The 25,222-nt window shown below is 49.3% G+C and overlaps 1 protein-coding gene across 1 annotated transcript in view; it reads left to right on the top strand.

Moving 5' to 3' along the window:
- Positions 1–25,222, top strand: part of LOC147666007 (dihydrolipoyl dehydrogenase, mitochondrial) — a 193,208-nt gene that overhangs the window by 82,659 nt on the left and 85,327 nt on the right. The window contains exons 7-9 of the mRNA XM_086949329.1: positions 7,494–7,637; positions 8,181–8,282; positions 9,812–10,002. Coding sequence (XP_086805455.1) covers positions 7,494–7,637; positions 8,181–8,282; positions 9,812–10,002 — 437 coding nt within the window. The remainder of the gene's footprint in view (positions 1–7,493; positions 7,638–8,180; positions 8,283–9,811; positions 10,003–25,222) is intronic.

Genomic DNA, 25,222 nt, shown 5'->3' with positions numbered 1-25,222 from the left:
ATGTTTTAGTGGTAGACAAATGATTTCCTGCATGGCATCCTCCCCAGATTCATAATCTTAGAATTATCTGAAAGAAACAGGTTAGTATTAGATTCCTTACCTTAGAATATCCCCTGGCGTCAGTCTGGATCCGGAACATTTTTGCGTAGCAGTCCCCCTGCGCATCGGTAGGCGTCGTCTGCGCCTCCGCGTCCGTCGGCGCCGCGATGACGTCGCCGGAGTACTTAGACGCCGCCCTCACGCGCTGACGTCATTTCTTTTTTTTTTTCGCACCAGCAAGCGCAGGTCTGGAGAAAGTGGTACCCTTTAGTCACTTTTTGACTAAGCTTTTTCGATCCTTTTTGGATCCGTTTCGAGTCGTACGACTCCATCGGTGCCGGTACGGATGCCCGGGTTCAAGCCCTGTGCCGACTGCAACCGACTGATGTCGATAACCGACCCCCATTGCCGGTGCCTACATTGCCTGGGGCCCGACCATGATGACAAGTCGTGCCCCGACTGCCGGGTCTTGACGTCGAAGGCTAGGCGGGAGCGGTCCCGTAAGCACCTCGAGCTCCGGCAGTCGGCCCACGCCGTTCGAGGTCCCAGTCCGGAAGGAGGTCGATGGGCCGGTCGCGGGGCCAGAGTCATCACAGCTCGGCGAGTTGACACCATTCGTCGGGCTCCAAGTACTCGGGTAAGAGGCACAAGAAGTCTAAGTGGCAACATCGCTCTTCTGACTCGCTCGCGCGATGCAGCCGGGGGTTCGGGTGACACCGCCCACGCGGCTCTGCCGGAGCCGCAGGCGTCACAGCCTGCTCCATACCCGCCGGTCCCTGGGCAGAATGCGACGCTGGAGGAGATTGATGCCTTTCTCATGGCCATGAGGTCGCTCACTCCTCTGTCGGGCTTCGGGCCACGTGGCCCCGACTGGGAGCCCAAGCGGGCCGGGTGCTTCTGCCCTGGCCCCGGCGCCGTCGGGTGCTACGGCACAGTCGGCGACTTCGGTCCCGGCGCCGCAAGGCCCCGCTGGATCTGGTTCCGGATCCGGGTCGCCGCTGGTCAACCTTACGACCCCGCCGATGTCGACCCCTAGGGTGTCACCCCCGGCGCCGTCCCTGGTCCACCCCTCGGTTCGGAGCGGCGTCACTCGACGCCGCATTCGGCGCCTGCAGAAGAGGAATTCTTCGAGTATCTGGGTCCATCCTTTACCCCTGAATTCCAGTAGATGGACGACGAGGGAGACTGGGAGGGGTCTGAGGACCCTCTGGCACGTGAGAGCCAGTCAATTCAGGACTGGACACAGAAACTAGGGGAAGCCAGTGGCCTGGATACCTCCCCAGACACTGGTTTTGTCTCCCTTCCTACTGTGGCTACGGAGGAGGGGCTACTTATAGTGTGGTGCGGATGAGGCCGGCCAAAGCCTTCGCTCTTGAGCACCCCGTCGCAGCGGTGAGGTCTAACATCCTCACAGAGGTCCTTAAACCGCAGGTAAGCTCCCCAGAGCCTCTACTGCTGTTTAATGAGGCTCTCATGGACGTCCTGTTGGGCACTTGGTTGGGCACTTGGTCCAGGCCCACTACAGGTCCTCCTGTAGATAGGAACATCGCTAGGCGCCACCGCCCTGCTCCGGGCGACCCTAGTTTCTTGTCCACCCACCCCACCCCAGAGAGCCTGGTTATCCAGGCCTCTACTTCCCAATCCCCATTCCCGACTGCACCTACGGATCGGGAATCCAAGAGGTATGAGCAATTCGGCAAGAAGATGTTCTCCTCCCTTAGTTTGGGGTTGCGGTCGGTCAGCAACGCGTGCCTCTTGGGCCGTTGCACCCACTCCCTGCGGGATACGGTTGCGGCCGTGCTGCCCGAGTGCCCGGAGGGAGCCCGGGTGAAGCTCGCTCAAGCCCTCGCGGAGGGACACTACGCTGGGGAGAGCGATTTCCACGTCTGTGGCGGTTCGCCGCCACGCCTGCCTGCGATCCCCCAACTTCTCGCCGATGTCTAGAACACCCTTATGGACATGCCGTTCGATGGCAGCCACCTCTTCGGTGGCAAGGCAGATAGTGCGCTGGAACGCTTTAAAGGACTTCTGGGCTACCGCCAAGTCTTTGAGCCTGTCGTCCCAGTGCCAGCAATCTTCTGCCCAGCACTCCTTTTGTTGCCACGGAAGGGGTGCCCCCACACATCCTGCCAGCCAAAGGCCGCAGGCTACCATTCAGCGCAGCGGCGGACGTGGTTACCGTTGCGGCGGTAACGGGGGACAACGGAGCGGCCAGTCCACATCCACCCCGCAGCATCCGCCTCAAAGCCTTCCTAGTCTGAGCTTTCAGGCCCATTTGACGCCAGTGGGGGGCAGGGTTCGCCATCACCTCCTCTAATGGCGCTCCATCGCATCGGACAGGTGGGTGCTGCAAATCGTCCGAAGGGGCTACTCCCTCCCCTTCGAGGCGACCCCTCCAGCCATTCCACTGCAGTACCAGCGCGTGTGGGGGGGATCACTTGCAACTTCTGCAAGAGGAAGTTACGGCCCTCTTGGCCAAGGAGGCTATCGAGCGCATTCCTGGGCCAGAAGTAGGGTGTGGTTGTTACTCCCACTACTTTCTGGTTCCTAAGAAGGGCAAAGGGGGCCTACGCCCTATCTTGGACTTGCGTTACGTCGACCGCTTCTTCCGGAAGGAGAAGTTCAAGATGCTGATTTTGGCTCGGGTCTTAGCTCCCCTAGACCCAGGAGACTGGATGGGAGCGTTGGACTTGCAGGACGCCTATTTCCACATTCCCGTCCTGCCGGCCCACCGGCGCTACCTGCGGTTCACGGTAGGCCCGAGCACTTTCAGTTTACCGTGCCCCCTTCGGCCTTACCAGCGCCCCACGGGTGTTCACGAAAGTGATTGCGGTGGTCGCAGGTTCATCTGCGCAGATTAGGGGTTTGTCTTCTCCTTCCTCGACGACTAGTTGTTGAAGGCGGGCTCGCACCAGACAGTCGTCAGCCACCTCCAGACTATAGCCGACCTTCTTCCCCTGCTGGGGTTCTCCATCAATGTGCCGAAGTCGCACCTATTTCCCTCTCAGAAGCTCCTCTTCATCGGAGCGGTTCTAGACTCGGCGCAGTTTCGGGTTTATCCTCCCGAACAGCGGGTTCAGGATATTCAGGCGCTGAGTCCGATCTTTCAGCCGTTATCCCGAGTCTCGGTCAGGTTGAAGCTGAGGCTTCTGGGGCTGGTGGCCTCCTGCATCCTTCTGGTGCATTACGCCAGGTGGCGGATGCGGGCTCTGCAGTGGGACCTGAAGTTTCCATTGGCCCAGCATTAGGGCAACTTGTCCGACCATGTCTTGATCTCGGAGGGTACTGCAAGACAGTTGCAGTGGTGGCTCACGGACCGCAATTGGGTCAGCGGCAGATCGCTCTCCCTACCCCAACCGGAGCACGTAGTTGTGACAGACGTGTCTCTCCGGGGCTGGGGGTGCCACATGGGAGAGGCGGAGATCAGAGGCCTCTGGTCTCCGGCGGAGTCCCGGCTCCACATCAACCTCCTGGAGCTGCGGGCGATCCGGCTTGCACTGAAGGTATTCCTCCCCTCTGTCCGGGGGAGTGTAGTGCAGGTGTTCACGGACAACACCACCGCCATGTGGTACTCCAACAAACAGGGCGGGGTGGGGTCGTGGACCCTATGCCAGGAGACTCTGCGCCTCTGGCGGTGGCTGGAACATCAGGGCGTGACCCTGGTGGTTCAACACCTGGCAAGTTCCCTGAACGCCAGGGCAGACTAACTCAGCCGTCTGTGCATGATGGATCACGAATGGCGTCTGAACTTGGACGTGGCGCAAGGTCTCTTTCAGCAGTGGGGAGAGCCTTGGTAAGATCTATTCGCCACAGAAGAGAACGCGACATGTCATCAGTTCTGCGCGTTGGAATTTCCAAGGCGGCACTCGCTCGGAGGCGCTTTTCGTCGCTAGTGGAGTTGCGGTCTGTTGTACGCCTTTCCGCCTACACCACTTCTGCCCAGAGTGCTGAAGTTCAGGCGCGACCGGGCCCAAGTCATCCTTGTGGCTCTGGACTGGGCACGAAGATACTGGTATCCCGAGCTACTCGAAAAACACACAAGGGGTGCTAAGGTGAATGGTGGCCTCAGATGTCTGACGTGTACTTAAAATATAGAGGTATAGGCTGTAAGAATGAAAGGAAAGAGCAGACGTGAACCCATCAGCCCACCCATTGGCGGAACTTCATCATCTGGGTTTGAAAGAACACCAGCCTGGTGTCTACTAGGTGTCTCACTTAGGAAGGAAATGTGAGTACAACAGCTAGTATGTAGTTCGCCAGAGAAATAAAGTTGGGTAATAGAATCTCAAGGGCTGTGGAAAGAAGAAGAGTTGCAGTGTAGAAAGCTAGTGTGCTATAAAGAAAGTGGTGAAATAAAATTGACTAACATGGTGCCTGGAAAACCTTTATTAAGACGGTCACCATGGTGCCAAAATTAAAAGCAGAGTGAAAAATGGATGTAAACAAATATTACCATTATGGAGTAGATCAAACGGTCGACATGTTTCAGCCTTGGAAGGCTTTCTTCAGGACCTCACATTTCCTTCCTAAGTGAGACACCTAGTAGACACCAGGCTGGTGTTCTTTCAACCCAGATGATGAAGTTCCTTCAGCCCTCTTTGTTCAAGTCCCCAGTTGTAAATAGGTTCTTGAAGGGCATCACTCATTTGTTCCCTCCTGTTCCTTTCGTGATGCCTCAGTGGGACTTGAACTTTGTCCTGACTTATCTGATGTGCGCTCTCTTCGAGCCACTTCATAACTGTCCTCTTCGTCTTCTTACCCTTAAGACTGCATTCCTGGTTGCCATCACCTCTGCCAGGAGAGGGAGTGAGCTCCACGCACTTTCTTCACAACCTCCTTTCCTTTCTGTCCATCCGGACAAAGTTGTGTTGCGGACGCGACCCTCTTTCCTGCCCAAGGTAGTAACAGCCTACCACATCGGGCAGTCCATCACCTTGCCCACCTTCTTTCCGCCTCCGCGTCCCTCGAAAGAGGAAGAGCGGCTCCACCGTCTGGACCCAAAACGTGCGCTCTCATACTATCTGGATCGCACACGCCAGTTCCGAGTGGGTGACCATCTCTTTGTTGGTTACGTGGGCGCAAAGAAGGGACGGGCGGTGCACAAACGGACCATTTCCCGATGGGTCGTCTTGTGCATCAAGGCTTGTTATTTCACTGGCTAAAAAGGAGCCTCCTGTGGGGCTACATGCCCATTCCACTCGGGCCACGGCGGCTACTACTGCCCTGGGTCGGGGAGTCCCCTTGCAGGACATCTGTCAGGCAGCTACGTGGGCCTCGCTGCAGACGTTTGCAAGCCACTACTGCCTGGACAGCCAAGTCCGGAGAGATGGCTTTTTCGGCCGTTCCGTTCTCTAGGACTTTCTGGTGTGATCATTGGTTCGCAGACCCACCACCGGGGTTGGTATTGCCGGGGTATCTATTCTAAGGTAAGGAATCTAATACTAACCTGTTTCTTTCAGATGCAAAAGTTATTTACCTTTGGTAACGATATATCTGTAAGAAACAGTAGTTAGTATTAGATTCCTTACCGCCCCACCCATCCTTCCCGTTCTGCGAACCGATATCGGTTAAGGTCATTCTTTCAGGGCCCTAGTTTCTTGGCACCAGTGTTGGTTTTTATCATGGCTCTGTGTTTCTGGCGCAGAAAAGCTGTGTATAAGAACTGACGTCCGCGCGCGGGGGCGGCGTCTAAGTACTCTGGTGACAGCATCCCGGCGCTGCCTACGACGGACGCGGAGCCGCAGACGACGCCTACTGACGCGCAGGGGTACTGCTACGCAAAAATTTCCGGATCCAGACTGGCGCCTGGGGATATTGTAAGGTAAGGAATCTAATACTAACTACTGTTTCTTACAGATATATTGTTACCAAAGGTAAGTAACTTGTGCATTTAGGCAGCAGCGCAAAACTTCAGAAACCTCAAATTTTAATATCATTTTTTTAATTATGGAAAAATTATAATCCTGCTTTCTTCATCTGCCTCTCAGTTTTGTTTTTCTTTAAAATATGAAGATGAAAAACTGCAGCATGCAGAGAAGAAAGGTGAAAGTAACATACTTTTTCTTTCTAAAGTTATTAAAGTGTACTTTGGCTCAGAAGACTCAGCCCTTAAAGAACCCTTTTTCTGCATTCATTTTCATAGACTCCCTCGATGAGGGTAGGAAGGGTAAGTGGTTTCTGCATTTAGATATTAAACCATTGTAAAACTATTACTTGTACATGTTTCTTTTTCAGTCAGTCATCCTCCAAGAATTATCTCCTTAGAATTAATTTGGGTTGTACTAGCCTGGAGGTGGCACGCCTACCTGACTAGCTAATGTTCTCACCTATCCAGGTGCCAAAGGTGGTCCTGGACAAATGGATCTGCTTCCTCTCCTGTGAGGCGGAGCCAGATTCACAATTCAAAGGCGGAAGCCCTTTGAGACTTGTCACCCAAGGAAGGCTAATCCGCAGGTCATCCTGTGGGTGGGGATGTTACACTCTCTTCCCGGTCAGACTTTTGTTCTGGGTCTCCCGAGAGCAAAAGGCTCTCACCTAGGAGGTCAGAACAGTTTCTTGGGTGGCAGGCTAGCAGAAACCAGTCAGCAAGGACACAAGAGGCTGGTAGGTTTTCAGGGGGCACATCTAAGGTGTCCTCTGGGCGCATGTCTTGTTAACTCAAACAGTGGCATCAGTGTGAGTTCATCAATACAAGATTTTTGATACCAAACATCCCTATTTTCATTGAAGCCATCATGTAGCTGAGGTACTCGTTTTCACCAGTGTCCAGCACATGACTTAAGATGTCTTCCCTAGTCACTTGTACTGGCAGCAATACAACTGACCAGCACAGCAGCATATCTACTCATGCAGGTATGCCTTCATATCTAATATTAAGAACCCTGCTTTAGAGCTGTCAGCCTTGCTGCAGGGGTGACTTACAAATATTACATGTAGTATTCGGGGACATGGCGCACAGGGAAGTGTGCGTTCACTTTTGTCTGCGCCAAGACATCCATCCTGCATTAGCAGCCCTGCATGTGCTTGGTGATGGGTCCCTTAGGGTGGCACAATTTGTGCTGCTGCCCTTATGGACCCTCTTTAGTACCTCTGGCCCTAGGTACCAGAGGTACCATTTACAAGGGACTTACATAGAGTGCTAAAGGTTTTGCCAATTGGGGGAGCAATTGTACAGTTTTGGGAAAGCGCTCTGGCACTAGGGACCTGGTTAGCAGGAACTCTGTGCACTTTCAGGAGAAATCACATCATTTACCAGGCAAAAAGTGGGGGTGACCATGTCAAAAAGGACACTTTCCTACTTGTGTTATGGATCTATACTGGGTTATGTATTACTTGGGTGTTATAATCCATATACAAAGGCTGTGTCTTGGCTCTGATCCCTGTCCTATTGACCAATATTGTGTTGTATTACCCCATTCAAAAAGCCAACTTTGTCAAATTCTCCTTTACTGTAGGTGACACATGTCCAAGGATATGGAAAGATCTCCGGCAAGAACCAAGTTACAGCAATAAAGGCAGACGGCAGCACACAGATTATCAACACAAAGAACATACTGATAGCTACAGGTTCAGAAGTCACACCTTTTTCTGGAATAGAGGTGTGTGACATCCTTCATTGTTAATTTGTAACCTTTCTCACGCCCTATAAATGCTATCTCATTAATATGTGTCTTGCGTAAGTATGGCTAAATGTTCCATGTTACTGTCCCGTCAATAGATATCGAGCTATGACTACATGTAACATGCTGCCTGTTGATATGCCGGAGACCTACTCATATTGTTTACTGTGTCTTCAATCTATTGCCGACTCACTGTGATGCTTTATTTTTTTTAAAGCTTCCAAAAAAGTATGGCTAAATGTTTTTTTGGGGGGGTTAAGTGATTTAACTGTTTCTGGAGTTCACCTCAAATCTATAGTTCACAAGTAAATTGTTCCTTAAGTAGACCCGGTTTTATGGTTTCACACTACATTACCAGCTTGCTGCCCATGCTGTACAGTCCTTGTGTCAGTTGAATAAAAGTATCAGAGAATTATTATTCTTCCTGTTTTTGTTGCTAATGGAGTTTGTCTATTCAAGGAGTAGTCGTATTCAACGGTAACCTAATGTTCATGAAAATATTTCTTTTTTGTATCATTTTAGGTTGATGAGGAAACCATTGTATCTTCCACTGGTGCCTTATCATTAAAAACAGTTCCAGAAAAGATGGTGGTTATCGGGGCAGGTGTTATTGGTGTTGAACTGGTGAGTAAGGCAGCACCACCTTCCTCTTTTGGGCTGTACGCTAATATCATCTACAACATTTGTGTTCAGCATATGTCCATGAGGACTAAATCAATGCCAGATTTTACGGATAACTACTGACTAAATGATTCACATTTAGATTCATTATACCTAAATCTTTCCTCATGTGGATATCTAAAAAGCTGGGTGAGATCTAACACTGGTCGACCAATGTTGGACACTCTGATCCGTAATCTATACCGGCTGTCACTGTATTACAGTGTCTCACTTCTGATACATAGACATTCAACATATTTATTGCACTTTTTAATTGTATTCTATATTAGTACTTTTTAGAATTTGCGATATGACCATTCTGTTGAGGTTTCGTTATGAGACTGATACTGAGTGGTTATCTGTAAGCAGATGCGGCAAATATGCAACTGTATTGATACAAAGATTGTCTTGATAACTGGCACCATTTTTTCTGTTTTTTTTTTTACTTTTTGTTGTTACTCATTTATATAAACCCTTCCTTTCCTAAGAAGTGATAGAAGATCAAAAACATTTTAGTGATCCCACAAATATTGATGACTTGCTTTGACTTCTGAAAAAGTATCCAACAGTTTCAGGTCAAACAAATGTAAAATATTTAGAAAGGAATTTTAAAAATATATGTGCTGGAAAATTGGTTAAATAAAAATAGGGGACTCCATTATAAAGTTCCATTTGCAATTCTGTCTTCTTGTTATTAAGCATTATGAGAATTGTGCAGTGCTTTTTACTCCCATCATCACTCCAGCGGGACACAAAAGGGCATCAGTGGCTTTTCAAAAACTCAAATTAGGCAGCTGTTTTTGAAAGGAGATTGTTCTATAATTAAGGCTCAAAAAATACATTCATTGTAATTTGCTTCTAGCCTGTCTAATTTTAAAAATATCAAACAAGTTTGCCTAAGAGGTGATTGGGTGGGTGGCTCGCCATGTGATAGCAACATCTAGCTGCAGATTCCTTATCGTAGAATCTGCCCCAGCTAACCAGAGTGGATCTGGAAATATCAGCAGTACCGCTGCTTGTCAGTTAAAGGTAAGTAACTTGTCCTTCAGGAACTTTGTATACAACTTTATCATAGGTTGATATACTGAAATTCTGCCATAGATATGGGTCTCCTAAGCCTTTGTTGAACACCCCTAGTGTGGGCTGTCATCCACTGGGATTTGCTGGGTTTTGAGTTGGTTTCAATTTTGTGAGTCCGCTTTCAGGTGTCCGGTAGTAAGATTGTTCTTGAATACGGATCTAGAGCTATTAAAAGTTCTCCTAGTGTTAGGATGCTCTGAGGCCTCAGACTTAAATGCCACAAAAAGGACCTGTTTAATTAGTGTTACAGGTTCCATAGCACAAGGTTAGTTTTGCAGTTAGTGTCTGAATCATTTTGCATTCTAGTCCAATCACTTGCCAGTTAGTGTTAAAACCATCCTAATGTACCATGCAGATGCAGAGGGGTGCCTAAATTACAGTGGTTTTTCATTCTCCTTCTTTAATGTTTCCAGGGTTCAGTCTGGCAGCGACTGGGTTCGGAAGTGACAGCGGTGGAGTTCTTGGGTCATGTTGGTGGAGTAGGAATTGATATGGAGATCTCTAAGAACTTTCAGCGTATTCTACAGAAGCAAGGCATTAAGTTTAAATTAAATACCAAGGTGACAGGTGCAACCAGGCGGCCGGATGGAAAGATTGATGTTTCGTGAGTAAACTTTTGTTTTTCTCATTTGATTTGTTTTTCAGGTGAAATGGTCGAAAAAAATGTTTTACTTTTCTGGCAATTTAGAAACATTGTTGAATTCTTTTTTATTGAGTGTTTGTTTATGATATGCTCTTAGCCAGTTTCACTCCCACAAAATGACTGCATATTAAATGAAAAATCAGTTCACAAATACCCCCAAACCGCAGTGGTCATGTGCACCAATAATGAATATATTGTGAGTTTGAGTTTGTGTCATTTTCACTGAAAATCTAAAGAGACTTTTTAAAGTGTGCACATAAACAAAGAAGTATTCCGGGACAAACCTATTTACTTGAATTTTAAATCTTTATGGAATTTGAGGTTCAAAAAGGCACCTGTACATTACCTAAAATAGACAGTACGACTTTGTTTTGGGTCTGGGTTATTTTTATTAAATGGCTTGTGGTGGAGGCAAGACACTTACAGGACAGTAGGAGCAGTTTCCATTTGTTTGAAATTCCCTGCTCAGGAAAGCAGCCAGCCGCAAAGTACTATGTATTCCATCTACACACAGTGGCTGAAGTAGTCTCTAATGTTGACAAAGAAGAGACTTGGGACAATTGACTGCTTTTGTTGGGCTCATAAACTATTATGCCTGCAGTGGCACTATCATGGTGAAGGCCTAATAGTATATCTGACAGATGCCCTGTGAGAAAATGGGGTTCTGTTGCAGTCCCCACTCCATGTGGGTCTGACCCCCAGAGGACTGGAACTGTAAGTTATATACTCGCTTGATACACCCCTCACTTGATTACCTCCTCGTGCATCTTGAACTATTAGACTATTTCACTGTCAATCTTTGAACCTGAAAAGTCGCTTGACTCAATACATACTTGTCTTATTTAGAAGTCTTGGTCTTTAAAATAAAAATGCGAACAAAGTATAATTTTATAAAATTGGTCTGGATCTCCTTCTTGAGTCGGGTGTCCATTATTGATCTTGTGTGTGCAATAAATGTCTTACACTCCTCTTGTGTTAGGCTGCTCGCCCACACTACCACCAATAGAGCACTTTGGGTTTTGCATTGAGCCCTGTACACTTTTGGGGAACACCTGGACTCTAGAATTAGTGTTACTCATAGTGGTATTATCATATGCAGAGCAGGCGTCCTACATGACCCAAGTATATCCCCCTTAATATTCATAGTAGATGCACTTATATGTATGTAGTGGGATTCTCACTATTGGTACATAAGACTGTTAATGATATAGGTGTCACAAGGCAACTGACCGCTTAACTGGTCTTCCCCACTGTAGAAAAAATAAGACTGTTATACCTATTGGAAGAATACTGCTATATGGAGAGTGATCATCATTTATGGCAATGTCCTGCTCGGACGTTTAAGCCTTTGTGGCAGTTGTCATGTTAAAGCCTTTACCAGACTTTAATTGGTGTCGTAGTTGCTTAATGCTCCATTGACCCAGTCGGGCAACACACCAGTGTCACATAGTGTTTTAGTACGGGTCGTAATTGATTGTATACAGTAGAGCCTCCTCATCTGGCAGGTTGCCATTGCCTTCAGGCTCTTTTGATGCCATTGAAGTGCTGAGAACACTAAATGAATCCATACACTCGGGAGAGGGAGGAGAAACTACTCCTACTTTGACCTCCTCAACAACGATCTCCACACACAAAAGGAAGTATGCACTTTCCATTTTCTTGAGCTCTATTATTCTTTGTTTGTTTTGTCTCCCCACCCTATTGCACCACCCCAGGTGTTGGTCTGCGCAGGGGTGTGTTAGGAGCCCTATGATGAAGCATGCCACATTTGTGAGTGAGGGCAGTTTCTCAAACATGTTGACTTTGTCCATTATAACTCTTTAAGTGTTTATTCTTTTCACTCCTACTTCCTTTTGTGTGTTGAGTACACTAAAGGAATGCTATGCATACCAAATCAATGAGACAGGTGCTCATCGTAGGGATGAAGCTCTACTTCGGATTTGATTAGCTACGAATTGAAAGGGACACCCAGATGCTATATAAAAGATGGAGCAAACCAAGAGATCATTCTGATGTCAAATGTTTTGTGTGATATTCTAATGATAAAAGCAAAGCTGGATGTTTGTCTCCCCCAGATGAGGTGTATTAAATATATACTTTGATTCTGATTGTGGCTATCAAATCTCCAGGTTCCTTTTTGGGCATAGAGTTTCAAGGGAGTACATTCCTGTGATCTAAGTACCCACTTCAGTCTTAGTCACCGTTATTTAATCTACTTCGGGTGCCAGAGAGCCTGAGGTCAGAATTCTGTGACATTTCAGTCTTTGTCTATACCAAGTAAGCCACTGAAGATTCGGACTCCTGTGAAATAATTGTTAAGCAACCGTCTTAACACTTATGGTCCATTTGTAGGCCATTTGTTTATGGAACTCTTTGCTAAATTCAGGCAGCAACCTCTGACTTTCCATCTCTGTCCCCACAAGATTGAATAACTCAGTATCCCACCAGCAGTTTCCTTATCAGAATTCTGAGTAGGATTCTAGGAATAATGAGCAAATTTTCGCCTCACCGACTGGGAGCGTAATTTGGAAACCCATGGAAGACATTGCAGTGACACGAGAGTCCTACTACCGTTGCAGTGTTTGCTCAGCAGAAGTTGGCAGTTATCTGAGTTAAGCGATACAAAAGGGGATGATGGACGGAGCGTTTGAGCAAATCAAACACTCACCCCCCAGTCAACTGATCTGGGTTTAATCCATCACTATTCTTTAACTCACTCCGCCACCCCAGTTCAGACATGGCCATATGCAAATCAGTCTGACCCTGTGCCTCATGGGAACAGTCCAGCCCGAACTGCCAAAGCCAGGTCTTCCCTGGACCGGAAACCAGCATCCTGGGACCGGTTTCTGGCATTTCAGCCATCATCAACCAGGCTACTTTGAATACAGTGGCACAGTGAGCAAGGGACTCACGTCTGAGCATACCCTGCCAACTTAGGGCCAACAAAGCGATACAAAAGGGGATGTTGGACGGAGCGTTTGAGCAAATCAAACACTCACCCCCATTCAACTGATCTGGGTTTAATCCCTCACCATTCTTTAGCTCACTCCACCACCTGAGTTCAGACATGATCATATGCAAATCAGTCTGCCCCTGTGCCTCATGGGAATAGTTCAGCCCAAACTGCCAAGCCATGTCTTCCCTGGACCAGAAACAAGCATCCTGGGACTGTTTTCTTTTGCTAATCAGTCGTCTCAGCCAGGCTAGCTTGAATCCAATGGCAAAGGGAGCAAGGGACCCCCATCTGGGCCTACCCTGCCAACTTAGGGCGAACAAAGCGATACCAAAGGGGATGATGGACGGAGCGCTTATCTAGTATTAGGGTATCTTTCATATATTCAGATGCCTGAATCATTCCCCGTCGTCGGGATGGGAGTCCCCGATACATAAATAAAGTAATGTCTCATAGACATATTTGCATAGTAATGGGCCAGAGGCCTCTCATTAGTAACATATCCATGTCCTTTTGTGAAAAGGACCAAACTTTGGCGAAGAGCCAATCAGCTATCACCACCCTCTGGAACCTTCCTGGAAGGAGCTCTAGTCCATCAGATTTTCTACCGCACGTTGTGCTGAGGGATTCTCCACTGAGCTCTGCTCAGCTTTCCTTAGTTTCTGAATTTCCAGTTCTTTTCTCTTCATCTGTGTGGAGTTTTCAGGTTACCTATGGCTGATACTCCTAAAAAAGGACTTTTTAGGTCCTGTGCTTCATGGGGTAAAAAGAGACATCATGTGGATGACCAGCACAAGGACTGTCTCTATTTCCTCTACCCGGATCATTCTTCAAAGGACTGTAAGGTATGTCGTACCTTTTCTACGAAGACCCTCAAGGACAGGGAGGGACACCTCTTAATTTGCCTGCAGAGGCTAAAAGATAAAGACCAGGCAGTATCTTCTGAAGAGAGTGAATGTTCCTTCAGGATTTCACATTCCTCTCAAGAGACCTAGGGTGGCCTCTCCAGGTCCTTCATCGCAACCACCTCAAAATAAGACTCATAAAAAGTCTTCAGAGGCGTATTCCAAAGCTCTACCGGCGAAGGCTTCTCCTCGGGAGACTGTTCCAACCTTCAAGAAACCTGTTTCCACCTCGTCGACTTTGCCTTTTACCTCGTCGACGACGACCATATCTACCTCTGTGGCATCTTCTGCATTGTCGATGTCGACCACTTCATCATAGGTGGACGGTAGGTCTAACTCGTCGACGATTAAAATAAAGAAATCGTCATCGACGTCCATACGATCGCAGTCGATGAAGACAACCTCGTCGACATCTACTTCGTCATCGACGAAGGCTCCGTCGACGAAGCCACCGCCGACGACTAAATCGTCGACGCGACCATCGTCGACGACAGCATCGACGACGATACCACCGTTGACGCCACAACAGTCTGCGTCGACGGCGTCATCGTCGACGATACCACCTGTGACACCCGTCGACGACCACTCTGTCGACGGGCTCGTCGACGACAGCTGAACTTACCTTGCAAAGTGCGTATGTACACCTTAAAATTACGAAACGCACGCTGACACCGGCCTTGAATTCTCCAAGCAGAGTCCAGCCTTTACCACCTGCCCACCTCCTGGAGGAGGAAGACTGATGACGGCAGTATCTTCAGGACTGCTACCAGCCCATCTGAACTTCATGTCAAATATCACGAAAGCTCAGACTATGATGAACATGAGCAGGAGGACCAGGTAGATTACCATGAGGAGTACCATCCCCCTCAACCTCCTATGGTTTGTCTGCCAGCGACTCTGGTTTCTGACCTCCAGGTACTAATTTCTGATTACAAACAAAGGTTTCCCTCTTTAGTTACACCTCCACCTCCTCCAGTGGTCTCTCTACCACCTAGACCTCGGCCTTCACCTCTGGTAATACAGCCTGGCCCTTCCACTTCGCAACCTCCACCTTCCTCTGATGATAATGATGAGGTGGAACAACAAGAAGAAGGTGAACTTCAAGAGTTCGAGGCATGTGGGCTGCTGAATTCATATCTGTGCATAGATCGCCGCCTAGTGTTGGGTCCGGATGATTGCACATTGTTGTCCTGGAAGAGTCTTTGAAGTATCACGAGATAGGTGGCTCCTCCCCTGGACTACAGTGCGCATGGGCATCGCCTCCATCCCCAGATTGTTTTTTTCCGCCATTGGGTTCGGATGTGTTTTGGTTCCCTCTGTCGGAATCGATAGTTGTTTAACTTTTCTAACTTGAGACCAAAAGGTCTTTAGGCTTTGCGTCGGTATCGTTTTCGTTCGGGTTTTGTCTGTTTCTCAGCTCCGAACTCTTGCTGCCCCTCCGCGTGCTGTCGGCGCGGACGGGCCTACTCGACGCTCCAGACTACTGAACATGGAACGAACTCCGTTCAAAAGGTGCCCGGTGTTCACCTCCAAGTATTCACACCTCGATGTGCACCCTGTGTGCAACAAATGTTTGTCACCGGACCATGATGAGACCAGGTGTATGGCCTGCTCAAAGTTCCGGTGTAAGAAGACTCTCAAGCTTCGTCGGGCCGCTAGACTCCAGGCCCAGTTATCGGCACCCCCGGCGCCCCCGCCGGACAACATCTTCGAAGAATTTGTTGGAGACGACGATGTCTTTCAAGTTTCGGACTCTAGCCCTGCATCGGAGGGCGACGACTATGACGCGGGAGACGAGGAGTTTGATGAAGCCGGCGACGAGGTAGGGGACGACGATGGGGCCATTGCCACCGTGGGGGATAGCTCAGAGGAAGAGCATCCTCAAACTGACTCAGGGGTCAACCCCCTACATACGGCCCAGGTCGAGGGATCGCCTTCGGGCCTTACCCAAGACCTCGTTACTCGTCCAGCAGCCCCGCCTCCGGGCCCGGCCACGGACATTTCTGATGCGCCACTCCCGTTGAAGAAAACTAAAGTGAAGCCATCGGGATCCACACCAACGGTTCCGAAACCGAAAGTGAAAGCTGCGCTGGTGGGACAGAAGGCTCTAGAGGCATCGATGTCTAAAAAATTCAAAATGGCCGACTTGAAGAGCCGCGCCAAGATGGCCGACCCGAGGACCTCGGGGTCGACGCCGAAGGCGAAGTCGACCGACGCGGTCGCGTCGGTGCCGAAGATGGTCGAGGTCGATGACCCGAAGCAAGCTTCGAAGAAGCGTCAAGGCGATTCTAAAGCTCTGGCTGCGCAGGCTCCGGCCGTCGAGGCCAAGGATGGTGATGTGTCGGCTCCGAAGACTGTGCCTCTCGCCGACCCGACTCCCGACTCAGGGAAATCGCTCGAGCCGGTCAAGCCCTCTCCAGCCTTAACGAAAAAGGTCGCAGACTCCCTGCAACGGATTCGGAAGGACGCTGTGGTTCCCGAACCAGAGGATGTGGTGCCGAAGCCCACACCGAAGCCGACAAAGGCGCAGACGCCTATCCGCTTCACCCTGCCGCCAAAGTCGACGCCAAAGGCTTTCGCTCAGAGGCATGGGGCAGGCGTGCCCTCGAAGGTGGTGTCGACGCCCAAAGCGTCATTGGTGGTGTCGAAGCCTCGGCTCCAGCCACTTGCAGAGGAAGAGCGTCGAGAGGTCATCATCGACGCCAATACCGGGAAACTGTCTCTCCTCAAAAGGAAAATCACCACGGAGCCGGGGTTGGAACATTTTCGTATTCCTCTCAAGAACAAGAAAGACTCTGCGGGTACTTCGGCCCCTATAGAGCCTGCATCTCCCAAAGACTTAAAACGTTCACCAACGCGTTCCAACGCGGGGGATGGTGACGAAGAGGAGGGGGTCGAGTACAACTATCCGGCGTACTCGGATCCGGAGGAGGAACATGAACCTTGGTCCGCCGGAGGCGACCCAGAGGACCCGCAGTCGGGTCAGGAACCGCAGCTCTTTGCGGCGAAAACCTCACAGACGGAGGACTCTGCAGCCTTCAACGCTTTGATTGAGAGAGCTGCAGCTAATCATGATGTCGACCTACATTCAGATCCTGTGGATGTGGATTTTTTGTTTGACACTTTCTCAGTGGCTGAAAAGTCAGTCAAGACATTGCCGATGCTTAAGGGAGTGCTAAAGCACGCGCCGGAGGTCTTCAAGGAGCCCACTCGGGCACGTGTCATCAATCCTCGCATTGACAAAAAATATAAGGCAGCGCCCTCGGATCCAACATACATCAAGGGGCACTTGCCACTGGACTCTTTGGTTGTATCCAACGCACGCAAGAGGGCGAATTCACAGACCACTGGTGACACTCCTCCCCCAGACAAAGAGTCAAAAATATTTGAGGCCTCAGGGAAACGAATTGCTGCGCAGGCAGCTAATATTTGGCGCATCTCAAACACGCAGGCCCTACTTGCACGCTACGATAGGGCTCATTACGACACCCTAGAAACACTGCTGCAGCACTTGCCTGACCAGTACAAGGAGGCAGGGGAAATGTTAATTCAGGAGGGAAAGCTGATCACTAACGCTTCCATCAAATGTGCGCTGGATGTGGCTGATACAGCCTCCAGGGCGATCAACACTAGTGTGTTGCTAAGAAGACATGCATGGCTTAGGATATCAGGCTTTAAACCAGATATACAGACAACCATCCTGAACCAAGCAGTTAATCCTGACCACCTGTTTGGCCCCGAGGTGGATGCGACACTTGAAAAAATGAAGAAAGACACAGACACTGCTAAGTCTATGGGGGCCCTCCAATCTCAGCAGTTTCGGGGTGGTTCCTTTCGCTGCTCCAATACCAGAGGCACCTCAAGGGGTCAGGCATCCCAATCCGCACAGTACTATAAGAGCAATACACAAACCTCATACACCAACAAGGGTAGAGGTGGCTACAGAGGCAACAACGTCAAGGGCAGGGGACGTGGAAACAACAGCTCCAGGTCCACCACCGCCAACAAGCAGTGACGTCTTGTCACTGCCCCCCGACCACACAACACCGGTCGGGGGGAGACTCCAGCAGTTCCTGCCCGCGTGGAAATCCATCACCACGGACAGGTGGGTCAAATCTCTTATCCAGTACGGTTATTGTCTGGAACTCACTTCCACTCCACCAAACATACCTCCAAGAAACCGTCCTATGTCCGGCGAGCACTTGCACTTGTTGCAGCAGGAAGTTCAAGTCATGCTGCAAAAAGGGGCAATAGAGCTCGTCCCACTGCAAGAAAGGGGAACAGGGGTTTACTCCCTGTATTTTCTAATCCCCAAAAAGGACGGATCCCTCAGGCCCATCCTGGACCTCAGGCCCCTCAACTGGTATATTCTCTCGGAGAACTTCCTTATGCTCACGTTACAGCAGGTACTCCCTCTGCTTCAACAGGGGGACTTCCTGGCTACGTTGGATCTAAAGGATGCATACTTTCATATCCCCCTGCATCCTTCCCACAGGAAGTATCTCAGATTCACGATTCAATACCAGCACTACCAGTTCAGGGTTCTGCCGTTCGGGGTCACCACAGCGCCAAGAGTCTTTACAAAGTGCCTGGCGACTGTGGCGGCGCATCTACGACGCCAGAACGTCCACGTCTATCCTTATCTAGACGACTGGCTCATTCAGGCAAAAACAGAACAGCAGTGCGCCGACCACGTGTCCCGCACCATTCATCTCCTGCACGATCTGTGATTCTCTCTGAATTACCCGAAATCCCATCTCCAACCTGCCCATATAAGGCAGTATCTGGGCGCGACAATAGACACTCTGGCAGCCACTGCGCAGCCAAATTCAGTGAGAATCGCCAGTATCCAAACGCTGATCCAACGATTCAGACCTCAACACTCGCTTCCAGCGAAGGTGTTCATGCAGTTGATAGGCATGATGGCCTCCTGCATCTCCATAGTCCCGCACGCGAGACTACATATGCGTCCGCTTCAGGAGTGCCTAGCACGTCAGTGGACTCAGGCTCATGGGCAACTGACAGACCTAGTGTTGGTGAGCGGTCGGGCATACAACTCTCTGCATTGGTGGAATCCACAAAACCTTTGCAAGGCCGACCGTTCCAGGAGCCTGTGCCACAGATCATCCTGACGACGGACGCTTCTCTCCAGGGATGGGGAGCGCATGTACTCCATTACACAGTGCAGGGACTATGGACACTACAGCAAAGGAAGATGCACATCAATGTTTTGGAATTGATGGCAATCTTCATGGCCTTGAAGGCATTCAAAGTACATCTGTGCAACAAGGTCGTGTTGATCCGGACGGACAACATGACGGCCATGTACTACATTCAGAAACAGGGGGGCACACACTCTCCGCAGCTGTCTCATCTGGCTCCGAGCATGTGGAAGTGGGCCATTCAGAGGAACATCTTCCTCATGGCAGAGCATCTCCCGGGCAAGGACAACCAGATGGCGGACCTGCTCAGCAGGCACAGCCATCAAATGCACGAGTGGGAGATACATCCATCAGTACTCCAACCGTACTTCCAAAAGTGGGGTCATCCAGAGATAGACCTGTTCGCCACAAAGGAGAACGCAAAATGCCAAAGCTTCGCCGCCAGGTTCCCACACCCGCAATCACAGGGCAATGCGATGTGGATGAACTGGTCAGGCAGATTTGCGTACGCTTTTCCCCCAGCACCTCTGATACCGCTGGTGGCACGCAAACTCAGGCAGCACTCGATGACTCTCATCCTGGTTGCTCCAACGTGGGCTCGCCAACCATGGTACACCACGTTTCTGGAACTCTCCGTGGTACCGCATCAAAGGCTTCATCTCACTCCCAGCCTTTTGACGCAGAGCCATGGCGACATTCAGCACCCAGATCCGCAACAGCTCAACCTGGCGATCTGGCTCCTGAAGTCCTAGAGTTTGGCTACCTCAATCTTCCCCCCGATTGCATGGACATCATTCGGGATGCAAGTAAGCCCACTACTAGAGCTTGTTATGCGGCTAAATGGAAGCGGTTTGTCGTTTACTGTGTAAACCACGATATTGACCCGCTGGATGCTTCCATTCAAAACATCATTTGTTACCTGTTCCACCTGTACCAATGTAATTTGGCGTATTCTTCCATACGCATTCACTTGTCTGCAATGGCAGCATACCTCCAGAATAGGCAACACCTATCATTTTTTAAGGTCCCTGCTATTAAGGCTTTTCTGGAAGGACTCAAGAGGGTCATTCCGCCACGGACACCACCAGCTCCGGAATGGAACCTCAATGTGGTTCTTACTAGGCTGATGGGTCCTCCCTTTAAGCCACTGCACTCTTGTGAGCTTCAGTTTCTGACTTGGAAGGTCGCTTTCTTAGTAGCAATTACATCGCTACGGAGGGTTAGCGAATTGCAGGCGCTCACCATCCAAGAACCTTTCTTCCAAGTACACGCTAACAGGGTGGTGCTCCGCACTAACCCCAAATTCTTACCCAAGGTTGTATCTCAATTCCATATGAACCAGACAATTGAGTTGCCAGTGTTTTTTCAGAACCCAGAGTCGCTGGCGGAGCGGATGCTCCACACCCTTGACGTTAAAAGAGCCTTAATGTACTACATTGACAGGACCAAAGATTTTCGTAAGACCAAGCAACTTTTCGTTGCATTTGCCTCACACCACAAGGGAAACGCTATCTCCAAAGCTGGGATCGCTAGGTGGATTGTAAAATGCATTCAGATCTGTTACGCTAAGGCTAAGCGCACACTCACAATTCCACCAAGAGCCCACTCCACCAGAAAGTTGGGGGCCTCTATGGCTTTCTTGGGTAATATTCCCTTAGAAGATATTTGTAGAGCAGCCACATGGTCTACCACACATACTTTCACTAAACATTACTGTGTAGACGTGCACTCCAAACAGCAGGCAGCTGTTGGTCAGGCTGTTCTCAAGACACTTTTTCAGACTGCTGCAGCTGGCACGGGTGGCCGCCAATAATGGGAGGACTGCTATGTATTCTATGCACAGATATGAATTCAGCAGCCCACATGCCTCGAACTGCAAATGCTACTTACCAGTATGCATCTGTTCTTGGCATGTAGGGCTGCTGACATTCATATCGCCCACCCTCCTCCCCGGCGCCTGTAGCAGCTGCAGTCTTCATACATATATATATTTATATATATCTGCTCGTAGCATAGGCATCACTCACATACTTCACTCCATCTCTGCCAATGGCTAAAAACAATCTGGGGATGTAGGCGATGCCCATGCGCACTGTAGTCCAGGGGAGGAGCCACCTATCTCATGATACTTCGAAGACTCTTCCAGGACAACAATGTGCAATCATCCGGACCCAACACTAGGCGGCGATCTATGCACAGATATGAATGTCAGCAGCCCTACATGCCAAGAACAGATGCATACTGGTAAGTAGCATTTGCATTCTCAATCAAAACACGATGAATGGGACGATTATGTAATTCCCTGTGCGGCATCCCCTGTGCCTATTCAAGCTGATTCACCCCTGAGGATATCGGGGGCTTCCACAATATCTTTGAGTGGCTCAGCGGATTCAAATACCTATGCCTTCTCACCAACAAGACTGTTTCCTTTATGGCTTTAAGGAACCGTTCAAGAAGTCCGTCAGGTCTATACCTATCATCTACTACATTTGGGACCAGGGTGTTAAGATTATGCAAAACCCTTCTTCATTACCCCCGGTGCTGCCTAGGCTGGACAAGAAATATAGGGCTCCGGACACCGATCCAGCTTGCCTGACTGGCCACCCCAAACCTGACTCTGTTATCACACAGACCGCGCAGTGGAAATCTAAAAATCCTTCTGCAACGCTAACTGCCCCTCCAGATGACGACGGGAGACGGTTAGATAATATTGGGAAACGTTTCTCATCTATGTCCGCGTTAACAGTGCGCGCTTCCAACTCTTTGGCACTGTTAGGACTTCATAACTGACAAATGTGGGCAAACATTGCCCCATATCTTGGATCCTTGCCGGAGGAGGCGAAAGAAGAGGAAAAAAGATCCTACTAGAAGGCGAACGCTCAGCCTCTGAGATCATCGATTGTGCGATGGATATCGCTTCTACTGGTTTTCGCCAACTGGCGGGGGCTGCAGTGTTAAGATGCCAGGGTTGGCTGAAAGCAACAGCATTCCGTCCGGAGATACAAACTAAAGTCCTTGATATGCCTTATGAAGGCCAGCTTCTCTTCGGCACACACATTGATGAGGCTCTTCAGGGCATTAAAAAGGATACTGATACGGCTAGGGCTTTGGGTACCCTTCAGTTAAAAAAAAAAAACCTCCTTTTTGTGGCTCAAGAGGGAGAGGACAATCTTCTACAAGAGGAGATTATCAAAACTACAATTCCTCTTACTCTTCCAATCAACAATATCAACCGCAGTACCAGCAGCGTCAACAACAACAGCAGTCGTCTTGCACTAAGTCCTCCTTTCGAGGGAAAGGAGGTAGGCAAAAGGACACAGCTCGACGACAATGACTTCTCTCTGCCACCGGTCTCCACTTCCTTTCCACCATCCAGTATTGGAGGAAGAATTCCTCATTTTCTACACAATTGGAAAAAGATAACTACAGATCGATGGGTCCTGCAACTAGTTCAGTTTGGACACTCACTGGAGTTCATAAAAATTCCTCCCCAGAACCCTCCTCGTCCAATGCTCCACAAGAATTTACATTTTCTGCTCTTGGAGCTCTCACTAATGCTCTGGAAGGGAGCTATAGAAAGAGTTCCTCTTGGCCAACGGGGCAAGGGGTGCTACTCCCGTTTTTTCCTGATCGGAAAAAAGGAGAAGAAATGGAGACCTATACTGGACTTGAAGTCTCAACAAATATTTCGCATGGTTTCTATTCAAGAGATGCTACAACTTCTCAACACAAACGACTACATGGTGTCTTTAGACCTTCAGGATGCCTATTTTCACGTCCCAATCCACCGGAATCACAAAAAGTTCCTCAGGTTCGCTGTGGCAGGCAGACACTACCAATTTCGGGTCCTGCCTTTTGGCCTAAAATCAGCGCCACGCATCTTTACGAAATGCCTATCTCCAGTGGCCGCATATCTCCGACAACATCACCAAGTCTTCCCGTACTTGGATGACTGGCTTGTCAAGGCACCTTCTCTAGCAGGCGTGACCAGGTCCTCCAACGCTTGTCTTCAGCTTTTCAACCACTTAGGTCTCACTCTCAATCGGGACAAGTCTGTCCTTCAACCTTCCCAGCGTATAACTTTCCTGGGCGCTATTCTCGACACAACCCAGAAAAAAGCTTTTCCATCAAAGGAGTGGCAAAACAAACAAATTTCTTTGGCCACTCGCTTACAATCCAAAAAGTCCCTCACAGTACGCCTTTTCAAATCTCTGCTTGGGATGATGTCTTCCTGCATCCTGTTAGTTTCGCACTGTCTCCTTCACATGCGCCCTCTCCAAGAAGCGCTGTCAACTCAATGGCTCCAGGTCACCGGATCGTTCGACGATGTCATCCGCATTACCTCTCACATGGTCAAAGCTCTACTGTGGTGGATTCACCCTCAAAACCTTTTGCTAGGCTTGCCTTTCTTGCTTCCAGCTTCTCCGCATATCATTACAACAGATGCTTTCCTGGAAGGTTGGGGAGCGTTCCTCCAGGAGCTTCGGATAAGCGGACCGTGGTCCCCTTCTGAACGGAAGCTATACATAAATCTCCGCGAGCTGTCTACCTAGCCCTTCTGGCTTTCCTCCCACGGATCAAAAATTCTCTAGTGCTCGTGCGGACAGACAATACCACGACAATGCACTATCTAAACAAACAGGGTGGGACCCGTTCCCTGACATTATCTCAAGAATCGCAGAAAATCTGGAACTGGTTGCTTCTTCACAACATTTCCCTTTGTGCAGAGTACGCAGACTCACTGAGCAGACCGTGAACAGTTTGCCACGAGTGGGAGTTGGATCAGCAGATTCTCAATCGAATTTTCTCCCAATAAGGCACTCCTCACCTGGACCTTTTCGCAACCAGACAGAACGCCAAATGCCAACACTAAGCAAGCTGGCGTCCCCGGAAGGGGTCTCTAGGCAATGCCTTTTCGATCGCATGGTTCAATGTCTCTGCGTTCGCATTTCCTCCATTTCCCCTGATTCCCAGGGTCCTCAGGAAGTTGAAGGCGGAACATTGCACTCTTATCTTGATAGCTCCAACATGGCCGCGCCAGCACTGGTTCACAGAGCTTCATCTCCTGTCGCTGGAACCACCGATCCCGTTGAGGCCGTTTTCTTCTCTCCTCACAATGAACCAGCAGCAAGTCCAACATCCGGATCTAGCATCACTCAAATTATCGGCTTGGATCCTGAGCTCAGAGAATTCCATGGCCTAGACATCCCACTGGATTGATTGTAGGGCTGTTCTAGCTCGGGCTGACAGTACCAACAAAACATATTCCCTGTAATTAAGAGGTTCTGCATCTGGTGCAAATCTAAAAAGATACACCTTCTCTCTTCTTCTCCAGGACAAATAGTGCCTTATCTTCTTCATCTGGCAAACTCGGGTCTTGCACATGCTTCCATTAAAGTTCACTTGGCAGCAATATCTCGTTTCAGAAGATCCTCTGCAGGCCCTTCTCTTTGTTCTAGTAGACTAATCAAACTGGAACGTTTCCTCCAGTGAAGACTTTACCTCCTACCTGGCAACTTAACACAGTTCTTGCTCAGCTTATGAAACATCCCTTTGAGCCGATACACAGAGCTGATCTTAAATATCTTTCCTGGAAAACGGCACATCTCCTGGCTCTTACCTCGACAAGGCAAATGAGTGAGCTTCAGGCATTCTCAATTCAGGATCCTTTCCTTCAGATTAAACACGACCGAGTAATCCTGAGGACCAATCCTAAATTTATACCCAAGGTCCCATCGGACTTTAACCTTAATGAGCCCATAGTCTTGCGCTCTTTCTTCCAAATCCTCAAACGGCAGCAGAGAGGACTCTCCACTCCCTCGATCTCCAACGCTGCCTTAAATTCTACATTGACAAAACGAAGGCATTTCGCAAATCTAACTAACTCTTACTTGCTTTCAATCGACCTAGCAAAAGGTCTTCCATTAACTAAGCAGAGTATTTCTCGGTGGATCTCTGCAGCTATTACTTTCTGTCACCAGCAAGCAGGGCAACCCCATTCCAATAGAGCTATCTCGACTTCCATGGCGCTCTTTGCTGGAGTGCCCATTACAGACATTTGCAGAGCGGCAACATGGAAGACGCCGCATACGTTCACCAGGCATTACTGCTTGGATACAGAACTCATGAAAGATGCAGCAGTGGGACAAACTGTGCTCTGT

The sequence above is a fragment of the Lissotriton vulgaris genome, unplaced genomic scaffold (genome assembly GCF_964263255.1).
Source record: "Lissotriton vulgaris unplaced genomic scaffold, aLisVul1.2 SCAFFOLD_1018, whole genome shotgun sequence".
In the NCBI taxonomy this organism is placed as follows: domain Eukaryota; kingdom Metazoa; phylum Chordata; class Amphibia; order Caudata; family Salamandridae; genus Lissotriton; species Lissotriton vulgaris.
Note: the sequence above shows the minus strand (reverse complement) of the source record. Positions and strands in the feature narration are given on the sequence as shown.